This window comes from Pleurodeles waltl, chromosome 4_1 (assembly GCF_031143425.1).
Source record: "Pleurodeles waltl isolate 20211129_DDA chromosome 4_1, aPleWal1.hap1.20221129, whole genome shotgun sequence".
Lineage (NCBI taxonomy): Eukaryota > Metazoa > Chordata > Amphibia > Caudata > Salamandridae > Pleurodeles > Pleurodeles waltl.
In genome coordinates, this window is record NC_090442.1 from 314,000,432 (window position 1) to 314,013,244 (window position 12,813).

At 48.1% G+C, this 12,813-nt stretch overlaps 1 protein-coding gene across 2 annotated transcripts in view; it reads right to left on the bottom strand.

Moving 5' to 3' along the window:
* FERRY3 (FERRY endosomal RAB5 effector complex subunit 3) overlaps positions 1–12,813 on the bottom strand; it is a 318,703-nt gene that overhangs the window by 200,180 nt on the left and 105,710 nt on the right. For both annotated transcript variants that reach the window (XM_069228412.1, XM_069228411.1), the window contains exon 9: positions 12,628–12,756. In XM_069228412.1, the coding sequence (XP_069084513.1) occupies positions 12,628–12,756 (129 nt within the window). The remainder of the gene's footprint in view (positions 1–12,627; positions 12,757–12,813) is intronic.

The following is a 12,813-nucleotide window of genomic DNA, read 5'->3' on the forward strand; positions in this document are numbered from 1 at the left end:
CACACAGGTGTCCACAGTGCACCTACACACAAGACAGACCATTCATAAAGGGGATCAAGACCCAGGACAGTTTGCTGAAGAGCCTTCCAGAGCGGAACTGCTTGCTGATATACAGGGCTCCAGGGCTGCCCTTGAAAGAAAAATAGAGACAATGGCGCTTGAGGTAAATCTCTTGCGTGCAGACCTTTGGAAGGTGTCCAATAAGGTACCGATCATGAAGGGCTCCAAAGCTGAATTCCAATCCTAGGTTGCCACATTGAAAAGGCAGGTATCCATGGTTACCTCCAAAACAGGGTCCCTGGAGGTCAGTGCAGAGGATGTGAATGGGAAGTCCAGCCAAAATAACGTCCACTAACAACCGTTTTCTGGGATTCCCGAAGAGAGCTGTGGGGAGCCCCTAAGACTTTTGTGGAACTAATGGATCTGGGAGGTGCTGAAACCTACCGGGCTCTCCCTCTTTTTTGTGATCGTGGAAGTGTATCGGACGATGGTGGCGCCATGCAGACCTGGGGCTCCACGCAGACTATCATAGCTCAAATTTTTAAGTATAAAGACAGAGATTGAATCCGCTGGGTGGCCCGGGAAACAGACACCTCTCACTTTGAAAATCACATGATTTCCATTTACCGAGACTAACTAACAATGTCCAGGGGTCCGCAATGGCTTCTTGGAGGTTAAGGCCAAGTTGTGATCAATGGGTCTCTGTTACATGCTGTAGTACCAGGTCTATTTAAAAGGTCTTAACTGGGAGCAAATCCCATTTCTTGGATCACCCAGAGGATGTCTGGAGGTATGGGACAAGGTGCCAATAGAGAGGGCTGGTCCTCAGAAGGCCAGGGCTTGAGGCGCCTGAGGGGTTCACAGTCCAAGCTGGAGGTCTTGGGAAAAGCCTTCGACTACAGAATCTTCGACACCTGGTGGGGGGAGCCCGACCAGAGTAGTGATCCAGGGTTATGGCACCATGGCATTGGCACCCTAGGATAATGAGCCAGATACTGGGGAAGGCTTGCAGACTCCAGACACTGGCCTGGACCTGGGGGACTTTGCTGCCTGATTTATGCTCCTGTGTTTTGTTATAATATCTCCCTTTTGCACATTCTCTTCTCTCTCTTTCTCCTTTGGGGGGTGAGGGTGTTGGGTGCAGGTTGCATCTGGGGATACGTATAATTGCTATTTTGCATGTGTGGTTTGCTGGTTTACATCATGTTCCTGATGCAGGCTTACTTCCTGGTTGGGGTTTGAGGTGCCTTTCCACAGTTAGTGGTAGACTGTGGTTGTGAGTTCTGGGATTAGACCGTGGGTCATGACTGCAGAAATCTTGGTGCCTATACAGTACATTTTGTTATTGTTTTACTGTCTATCCGGGGTGGGGCGAGTTGAGGGTGTTAAAACATCTCATGCCACAGTTCACTTATGAAGTGATTGTTTCAGCGTGGTGGATGTTTACCAGTTGGTTTTCATTGCTTCCCTACTTCCTGTGGAGATTTGGTTTTCAGCTTGTACGAAAGTGCCACTTTTGGCATGGTTTCCCCCCATCCACTTTGCCTAATGATGATGCCAACTTTGAATGAAAGTGTGCTGGGATCATGCTAACCAGGCTCCAGCATCAGTGTTCTTTCCCAAAATCTGTACCTTTGTTTCTGCAATTGGTACACTCATGGCACACAGGTAAGTCCCTTGTAAAAGGTCCCCATGGTCCCCAAGGGCTGCACCATGTATTATGCCACCCCGGGGGACCCCTCACCCAGCACATGTTCACTGCCTTGCAGCCTGTGTGTGCTGGTGGGGAGAAAAAGACAAAGTCGACATGCACACCCACCAACCACTGCCGGTGGCATAGGTAAGTCACCCCTCTAGCAGGCCTCACAACCCTAAGGCAGGGAGCACTATACCACAGGTGAGGGCATAGCTGCATGAGCAATATGCCCCTTCAGTGTCCAAGTCCATTCTTTGACATTGTAAGAGCAGTGTAGCCATACTAAGTATATGGTCTGGAAGTTTGTCATTACAACTCCACAGCTCCATAATGACTTCAATGAATACTGGGAAGTTCGGAATCAAACTTCTCAGCACAATAAACTCACACCGATGCCAGTGTGGGATTTATTGAAAAATACACCCAGAGGGCATCTTAGAGATGCCCCCTGTATGTTAGCCAAACTGAGAACGCAGGACTGACAGGTCTGTCTGTGCCTGCCTGCCACTTTCAGACAAGTTTCAGACCACATGGGGTGAGAGCCTTAGTGCTCTCTGTGGTCAGAAAAGCCTGTCCTGGGTGGAGGTGCTTCACATCTCCCCCTAGAGGAACTGTAACATCTGGTGGTGAGCCTCAAAGGCTCAAGCCTCAGATTACAGTGCCCCAGGGCACTCCAGCTAGTGGAGTTGCCAGCCCCCCTGACAAATCCCCACTTCTGGTGGCAATTCCGGCGGGAAAATTAGGAAAACAGGAAAGTGTGACCCCACCAGGCAAGACCACCCCTAAGGTGTCAAGAGCTGAGGTGACCCCCTCCCTGCAGAATCCTCCATCTTGGTTTTGAGGACAGGGACTGATAGGATTAGGTCTGTGCCCCCCTCCCTAAATGGACTGGGCACAAGGAGGGTGTAGCCACATTCAGGGACAGTAGCCATAGGGTACTGCCCTCTGAAACGCCCCTAAATCTAGGATTTAAGGGCCTCCCTGAAACCAGCTCACCAGATCCCTGGCAACCTGAGAATAAGAAGAAGGACTGCATAGCTGAAACTCCCAGCAGAGAAGAAGGAAGATAACAAATGAATTGGCCCCAGCCCTACCGGCCTATCTCTTGCTTCAAAGAACCTACATAAGAATAGCTAAGCATCCAGCGGGACCACGACCTCTGCCACGCACCAGAGGACTGACCTGCACCCAAAAAGAACCAAGACCTCCTGTGGATAGTGGCCCTGGCCAAAAAGAAACATAAATCCAGGACTCCAGCCTCACTCCGAATGTGTGAGTCCTGACCACTCTGCACCCGACGCCCATGGCTCGTGTCCAGGTGACCCAACCAGCTAGAGAGGATCCCCAGGCGATTCTGAGCAAGTGGCCACCCTGGGTTGACCTCTCCACAATGATGCCTGCAGAGGGAATCCCGAGGACCCCCATGAATGCTAAAGCTCTGGACGAAGATATCTGATGCCTAAAGACCATGCACCTTGTAGCCCCCAGGCATTGGAGAACCCAACCTCTGGTGCAGCTACGTTCAGCAGGCGCCCCTCCTCCCTGTCCAGCCTGTGGTTTGCCCGAGACGACCCCCCTGGACCTCGCCGGCAGCCTCTGAGTAACCCTGGGGGTCCCCTCATTGAGAATCATTGGAGACCCGACGCCTTGTTTGCACCATGCTCCCGGCCGCTCCAGCGCCGCTGAGGGTGTATGTTTGGTGCCTATCCCCCCATGCTTGTATAAACCCCCCAAGTCTGCCCTGCGAAGACGCGGGCACTTACCTGCCTCCAGATCTGAATACGAGTGCCCCCAGCCTCCATTGAACCCCATGATAATTTGGCCTCATCTATGACCTCTGCACCCAGCCGGCTCCATGTTGCTGGTGGTGGGTGTTTGGGGTTAACTTGAACCCCAACCTGTGGACTTCCTAACCCCCGGAGACTGGAAATTTCAGTGTTGTGCTTACCTGCAAATCGATCTAACTTTTCTTCCCCCAAGGAACGGTTTCTGTAATTTGGACTGTCAACTTTTAAAACAGATAATTGCCAATATTTCAAAAACTGTATAACTCATCGATTTCAAACAAAATGCTACTGATATATGTGTGAAATACGAAACTATTGAAGTACTTACATGCAACTTGAATCTTTTGGTTCTAAAAATAAATTAAGAAAATATATTTTTGCTATATAAAACCCATTAGTCTGGAGTTGTCATTGAGTGTGTGCTTCTTCTATTGACTGTATATTTACAACAAATGCTTTGCACTACCCTCTGATAAGCCTAACTGCTTGACCACACTAACTCAAAAGAGAGCATTAGTATTATATACTTTAGCCTCTGTTAATCCTCTGGGAAACCACTGGACTCTGTGTACACTATATATCACTTTGATATAGTATATATAGAGCCAGCTTCCTACACAGCTGCAGTGCAAGTGGGGATGCAGGATTCAAGGTTCCCCCTGTGGGACATATGTGTCACCTTCCCCCCTCTTCAAGGGATGGATGCTCTGGGTTGTGATGGGGGGGAATCACCTTTCTCATGTGTCAGACAGTATCAGGATTATAACATGGAATGTTAGAGGGCTAAAGGGTTACACAAAAAGCTAAAGAATACATTCATATCTCTGACGCAATCAAGTACAGATAGCTTGTTTGTAGGAGTCACATTTCATAAGTAATGAAGTCCAGAAGTCGGTAAAAAAATAAATGGAGGGTACGGCTTTTGTGGCAATCTACATATTCTATGCTAAAGGGGTGGTAATGTGGGTTGCTCCCAGGGTTCCATTTCATCACACGTACAGCGAGGCCATTGTGGAGGGACGCTATGTACTTCTTCTGGGCATTCTAGATGGCCGGGATATTACAATTCTGAACACTTACAGCCCCAACACTGATGATGGGAGGTTCAGTGGAATGATGCAAGACCTGCTTGAGCGGATGACTTTAAATGTATCCTGGATGGGGATATAGAAAGGCACTGACCATGACTGGGTATGTAACCCCAGATGACAGAGTCACTTGGACAGGTTAGGCACTATCTGGGATTCCTTGACTGCTGGCCCGTTCTTCACTCTCAGGAGAAGGAATATACATGTCTCTCCCTGATGCCCAATACGTACAGCTGACTGGACTGTTTGCTCCCAACAGGAATAGATCCAGAGGTGCTGCAGAGGGTTGACCATTTGTGAAGGTTCCTCTCTGATCATACACCAGTGCTGCTTCGGATGAGGTGGGGGAGAAATACTCATGCTGTCAGACGATGGCATATGTTTCCAGATCTTCTGACGTACCCTGCTAGCAGGAAGATACTAGCTACACCACTCCAGAACTACCTGAAACACAACTCAGGCACCACCGCCTCCACAGCTACTGAATAAGGTGCCCTCAAGGCAATAATAATGGGGGAGGGGTATGCATAGGGACCACCTGCGGAGTCTGTAGACAACTACTGGTGGATATTGATGACTGAAACCGGAAGGCTGGCTGCTCTTCAGAAGGCAGAGCCTAGGTCCGGAGTGGCATGTGGCGAGGAGCTCCGTGTCCAGTGTTCCCTCAAGGAGTTATGGGAGTCCCTGGATAACCACACTGTTATCGCCTATTGGCAACATCTACAGCGGGAGGGAGATAAATTCGGCCAGCTCCTGGCCTGGTTACTAAGATGTGAACAGGCACCCCCCTGCCCCATATTGCATTTACGAAAGCCTGACGGGCAGCAGGCAACCAACAAACAGAAATCCTGCAGGTCCTCGTGGCATACTTCCCGGGCATGTATCACGCTGAAGTGGATGGCCAACTGAATGCAACAGAGGCATTCCATGCAGGGGTAGCCCTGCCGCACCTCTCGCCTGATGACGCGGCCGCCCTAGACAAGACTCTCACGCTGGAGGAATTAAGGGTTGCTATGTGAGACATAAAACACAGCCAAAGCTCTTGGGGGAGATGGTTTCCCTGTCAAGTTTTTTCAGGCCTAGGCCGCAACTGCAATGGAGAAACTCCTGGAGGTCATCTCGGAGGCACATATGGCCCTCATTATGACACAGGCGGTAAATGCCGACTACCACCATGGCGACGGTCGCCAAAAGACTGTCGCCGTGGCTACCAGCCGACCGCCATAGTGACCGTAGCCGGAATTCCACCAGAAGGATGGCGGAATTCCGGCTATAGTCATAGCGGCGGACGGCGGTAAGGTGGCGCTGCTGCCAACAGTAGCGCTACGCCAGTAGACCGCCGCTGCTGCTGGCAGCAACGCCGTATCCAGTCTCCTGTCGGAGGACCCCCTGCAAGCAGGTAAGTTGGGTGCTCCGACAGGGGAGGGGGTGGGGGATGTTGTGTGTGTGTGTGTGTGTGTGGGGGGGGGTATGTTTCTGCGTGCGTGCATGCGGGTGTGGGGCGTGTGGAGTGCATGTGTGCATGAATGGATGTGAGTGTGCGTGTATGTTGTGATTCGTGAATGCGTGTGTGCTTGTATGTATGTCAGTGTGTGTGGATGTGTGTGTGCCTGGATGTATGCATGCGTGGGTGAATGTGGGTATGAGTGTGTGGATGCATGTATATGTCTGTGCGTATATGTCAGGGGGGGTCTGAAGGTGGAGGGTTAGGGAGGGGGAGGACTCTGGGGTGGAGGGCGGGGGAGACCCTATCAGTGCCAGGGAAGGAACTCCCTGGCACGGATAGTGCCTACCACCATGGTTTTCGTGGCAGTAAAAAAGCCACGGAAACCATGGCGGTGGGCAGGGTCATATTCCCGTGAGCGGCCTAGTGACGGCCACCGGGCTAAAGACTGTAGTCTCCGGCCCGGCGGTCGTTACTGCCATGGCAGTCGGTGTGGTACATTGGCCGTTTGCCTTTTGCCAAACGGCCAATGTCATAATATGGCGGTATGTACCGCCAGCCTGTTGGCGGTACTACCGGCACTATAACACTGACCGCCGGGGTCATAATGACCCCTTATATGTCTTATGCTAAAGCTGGCGGGGAACCAGAGGCTCCCTTTTCATACAGACCACTCACTATGATCAATTCTGATATTAAGATCCTTTGTAAACTGCTGGTGAAGTGTTTGCACAGAGTGGTGCGTGACCTGATACACGAAGGCCAGTGTGAATCCATGTGGGCGCGCAGCACAGCGTACTACCTTAGGCGTTGACTCATGTCCTGCATGAGGCTGATGGAATGGATCAGGATCAGGCGCTTGTATCAACTGACCTGGGGACAGCCTTTAATACAGTCAGATTGAGCTATCTTATGGCGGTGATGCAAGGCATGGGCCCTGGCTCAGTCTTTCGGGATTAGGTGAGACTACTCTATACAGATCCCAAGACACACATCAGAAGGAGGTGAGAACCAAAGGCCTGGTCTGTCGGGAGGGGAACTCGTCACGGCTGTCCCCTTTTGCCACTCGTTTGCCCTGCCAATTGAGCCTATGATGATTCTGCTGCACAGGAAGTTGGAGCCCTGGGGAATAAGAGTGGGAGAACCGGTGAACATTATCTCGCTGTATGCAGGTGATGCACTGATTTATGTCCATTCACCTCCAGAGGCAGTGCTCCTACTGATGGGGCATATGGCTGACCTCAGTCAGGTTTCCAGCTTACATGTCAATACAAGGAGGGCTTTTCTGTTTCAACTGGGGAAATTGGAGTTGGTAACACCGGAACAGCTGCCCAATCTCTGCTACAATGGGAAGGTGAGGTGTTCCGGTATCTCGGGCAGATGATCACACACTCAATGGCTGTGCATCAATGTCTTAACAAGAATAGAGTTCAGAATGGCCTGACCAGGTCGATTGAGTTCTGGAGGATGTTGCCCCTGTCAGTTTGGGACGGGCAGCGATTTCCAAGATTGTCTTCCTCCCCGGGTGTCTATATCTAGTCCAGAATCTATTGGTCCCTCTTAGAGGAAACATTATCGCAGACTCAATAGTTTGTTGAGTGCCCTGGTGTGGGTGGGAAATTGCAGACAGGTGGCTGTTCAGTCCCAACGTGCGATATGGAAGAGGGAAGGCTGACTCTCCCAGATTTGTATCTATACTATTTTGCAGCACACCTGCAGCATGCAGCCAAATGGTTGACAGTGATGACAGGGAAAAGAGGCTACTGCGGACTGAGTTCAGGGAGGACACCATGGCGTGCCCACTGGTTAAGCAGAGGGGAGGGGGTGATTAGGGGAACCAGTGCCATATCTGGTGCGGCAATAGCACAGATATGGGAAACAGTGGTAAAGAAGGTGTTGCAGAGGGTCCCCTTTGATACGGAATTGCGACTGCAGGACCTCAAGCTATTTAGATCCATAGAGCAGGATATGTCAATGGAGTTGGTGGAGGGTGGATGCCTTTCAGCAGGTGACTTATACCCGAGGAAAGACTTTATCTCCTTTCAGGAAGCACAGGACACGTTCAATGTGGGGCAGGGACACTTCCTCCATTATGCAAAGCCTGACAATACAGCAAAGGAGATAAGGTGCACCCACCCAGTGGCTCCAACTCCCTCTCAGACATTGGAGGGGTTGATCAAGTGAGGAGAAGGCAGGCACCACTATTTTACAAAGTCCTCAGGGGGATACGACATAGTCCTCATATTGGGCAAGAGATGCCTGGGAAATTAATTTAGGGGCACAACTTGAGGACTCTGACTGGGATCATGCCTGTGATTTGGTAAAGGCTGTGTCCTGTAGCAATAGGTTAAAGCTATTACATTTCAATTATTTACAACAAACTTATTTGACCCCCCTCCTGGCTTGATACAATAGACCCCAACAAAGCAGCTAAATGTTTGCGCTTTGGTGAGGAGAATGCCTCCTATTAACACCTGGCTTGGCAGTGTATAGAGGTACACGGGTTTGGACTGGGGTAGTGCCCAGGATTGTGAGAGCCACAAATATTGATATTGCCTGTACACCTGGGCTTGCTTGTTAGGTATAATAAAGAAGCCTAGGGGACGCAAGATGTTATATAAATTTCTCCAACTGGCTCTACTATTGGCGAAGCGTAGTATGGCCAATTGGATGGATGGGGTCCCTGGTAAGTGTTGATGTTTGGATCAGGGATGTATTAGAACGGGGGGAATCACAGAAGAACAGCATATACATCTCTCTTGCACTGATGACGGAGCCACTGGTGCTGTGGCAAGCTGGAGACTACTAATGGATGATTTCAATGGCCCTGGTAGCTCAGACTCCGATTCAGACCAAGAGGATTCAGAAACATGACTGTGTGTTGGGTATTGTTACCAAATGCAAGAGGCGTGTCTATCAAGTGTGAACAAGATATTTGTATAGTCACGTAAGCTCACTGACTTGGTACATGTACTACTGCCCACTCTGCATTATTTCGGTTCTCTAGAATATGTGACACAGCAATGAACTTGTGGATATACACTGAGTGTTCTGCTTATTTGGCATATTAAATGTAAAATAAAGCTTTAAAAAAAAAAAAAAAAAAAAAAAAAAGAGGCTAGGAGCTGGGTACCTTGGCAGTGGCCACAAAATAGCTAAAAATTATGCTTTGCGTGCAATAATTGCTGATAGCACTGAAAGCCACTACTGGAGCCATGTAATGGGTAAAAATGAGAAGGTAGCTGATACAAGTACTGTGGACAAGCCCAGGGAATGCATGCCTGAGAAGGGCCAAACTGGGGAAGATGCTCTGCCTTGTGGGTCATGGTATCAAGGCCACAACAAATAATAAACTTGGTGGCACTCCAGCCATCCTGCGTGGCTTCTGAAAGGATGTTGTGGGCTTCCTCAGGAACATCTGTGAAGATCTGAACCACTGAATCCCATAAGGCATAAGAGGAACGACACGGAAGATACGCTATGTTCACTGAATGAAAGGTGAAACTGGAGGAGAACATTCTGAGTCCAAACATGTCAATCCGGTTCATCACAGTCCGGAGCAGCTGTAGGGAAAACATTAGGGTTATTTTTACTAGCTGAAGGATGCACCTCCAGAAGTGTGCCTATGAGACCCTCAGTCTGGTTTGACTGAAGGACTTCAGTTAGAACGTTGGTCTTCACTTCTTGAGTGGGCAAGGATTTCTGCAACCCCCCACATCACCATCTCAAAATATGCACTCTCCTCAGTAGCAGGGCCCAGAGCACAGAACAAGACATTGACTAGAGACGTGCCTATGCCATAAAGGTCATGACACAAAGTGTCATCCTAGAACATGTAGGCAATTTCGACTCAAGCACTGCAAGATCTATTGTCAGAGTCAGTGCCAAATATTTCATGAATATTTCATGAAGAAACTCCCACATGGTAGACAGGCAGTATCTAAAACAGAGGAGATGCCTGGATTGGAAGGAATAAGCAACATCGAGAGTGGCCTCAGAAAGGGTCGATGCAGCTCTGTATCGGAGTCGGACAGTTATATGGAGTAGCTGCTATCCTTGGGCCTCGGAGAATTTGATATTGGCGTTGGTGGATCACACTCTAACGGATGTGTGGCTCCAGGAGGGGATACTGTATTAAAGTCAATAGGGATATAAGCATGGATCCAGAGGGCCAAAGTGGTAGAGATGCAGGTTCCACTGTGGGGACTCAGTTGGGTGACTTTGTGGTTCATGGGGCCGAAAGGTGGGCATGAGGAGCTAGATTCATGAATGAGTGAAGCAACGCCTCATGGAACTCAGCCATCTACTGAGTAGCTCCATGGGGAGAAGTGTGGCTCAATGGTTAGAGCGGCAGACCCCGATGCAGAAATCTGGCCCGGGACCAGGGTTCAATTCCCGCCTCGGCGGGTCTTGGGCTCAATTTCCTCGGACCTGATAATTCTCGCATCGGTGCCTAATCTAATTCATGGGTCCCACTCTGTAACTCTGGGCAATAGCTTTCTTAATCTCCACAACGGCCCCAACAGCGCTGGGATGCCTGGCTTCACCTTGGAGGTTGCCCAGGAGTGGGCACCTCACAGGGAAAAAGCCAGGAGGGATTCCACAGCGGTATGCGTACAGCGCCTTGAGACCCTAACGGGTGAGTAGTGCGCTATACAAGTACGAAGTTTACAAGTACGAAGTTTTTATGACGCAAAGAGTGAGTCAGAAATGGGCTCCATGGAACGAGTTCTAAAGGCATGACGACAGCACATGCCTTATCTGGGGAGTCAGAGTGGCATGGAGGGGTGGAGTCTTGCTTGGAAGTCTTCTGATTGGATTTACCCAAAGACTTGTAACTCGATGATGACCTGTTATGGAAAGGATTTTGGGGACGGGACCGGTATTCTTCCTTGTGATTTCAACCAAAGTTACAGTGATCTGTTGTTGGGCGATTAATAACTTCACCTCAAGCTACCAGATGGCTCTAGGGTGCATTTGGGTACAGTCTCTGCAGAAACAGAGTTGTGGGACAACCCAGGTGCCACAGACAGACCAAGTAGGGATCAGAAACAGACATCTGTCTAGGACATTCCCCACATGGATTAAACCCTGCTTTTCAAGGGACATCCCTCGCACAATGGAAGAAAACTGACCAAAAACTTTTTTGAGCGAAAAGGATAGCTTTGAGTCGGAGTTGACAGAAAGATATAGAAAGCAAATGATGTCAGCACTCATAGGTGGTGTCTACATAGGCCGGCACATATCACAGCTGGCACGGACAATAATGTTGACGTGGAGTAGCAGGTACCACCTACTGGCATCCAGAGATACTGCTTCAAAGTTTTCTGGATCCAGTCAGACACCTGGGGAATATTCTAAGGTGAGGAATCTGCAGTTGGAAGTCTCTTTCATAAAATCTAAATAAGTAGACAGTGTGAAATAGATGCTGCTACAATAAGCTAGGGCCAATCCACTCTCTTTATACTATTACAGTAAAATTATGTTAATAATAATGAAATCTTGACTTAAAGTGCTCCCAACTGGAATTCCCATATCCTTGCATTTAGCTGGAAACAGAGGGTGTGGTTCTTCCAGAGCTATATCATATTATATGACATCAGACAGAGCTTAGTGTCCAAATCATAGCAAAAAAAAACACAAATCTATTATAGTATTTATCTTACTGATCATGACAAGATATCTCAATCCAGTCTATCTGTGCTGCAAGAGCACTGGAAAAGCCATATAAACCTGGGAATGGTGGAATTTTGGAGGCAACCTTTAATAACCCGCATATGGAGCTAATGAACTTTGAATTCCAAATTTGGTCCAGCTGGCTGTGCAAGAGTGGTCATCTTGAGATTAAAATAAATATTTACATTGTCAGTTTTTACTGGTGTTGTTCCCATCTTGGAATGGCATATTTCACATCTCTTAGCCCATTTTCCATCTTAAGAATGCCATTTTAAACTGGGAATAAGTGAGTGTCCGCAGCAAAGAACAAGAAGGAGAGCAGGCTGGCAGAATTTCAGTGCAGCATCATGAAGGGTAGTTTCAAGATCATCCCCAGAGTCTTTAGAGAAAACCCCCTCTAAACTCGTAGATAACAGGATACTCTTCTAAATACATAACATTTACCTTGCTCGTCACAGAGGTTACATTTGTGACTTTTTTTCTGGGTATGTGCAATTTTTCATGTGTCAGGTAGCACTGTTTGGAAAATCTATCACTTATTCAACAACACTATATTTATATTTATAGAATGCAAGTTTAGTGTTGTAGGTTATCCAACTTCCTACTATTTAAAGTAAGAGTTTAAATAATGTTGTGATCTACATCATGCATACAGGATTTCTACATTTACAGCAGAAATTTAGACCAGCCGTAATTAAAGAAATACAAATCTGATTTTTAGTGGGCCATGCAGGCTCTGATACTTCCTATTATGCAACACGGGGTTTCACAAATAAAAAATATGAAAAAACTATTTTGTAACACTCCTAAAATTCTCACTAGCTTTGTTCATATTTTCGGATGGCATCAAAGTCCACATTTGCATCAGAGATTAATCAGCTCTATGTAACCTCAACAATGTTTCTATTGGTCTCACTTTTCATTTGTTTTGCTTACCATATTGCTGTTTTGATTTCTTCATGCGCTGTGCTCTGGCATAAAGTACAACTTGCTGAACTACTTCAAGCTGATCTGAAAGCCGAGGGAAATGGAAATCTGTGCATTCCTGACATACAGTTGCAAAATCTTAAAAAAAGAGAAAACAATAAGTCAAAAATACAGTCTATAAAACCATAACCAAAT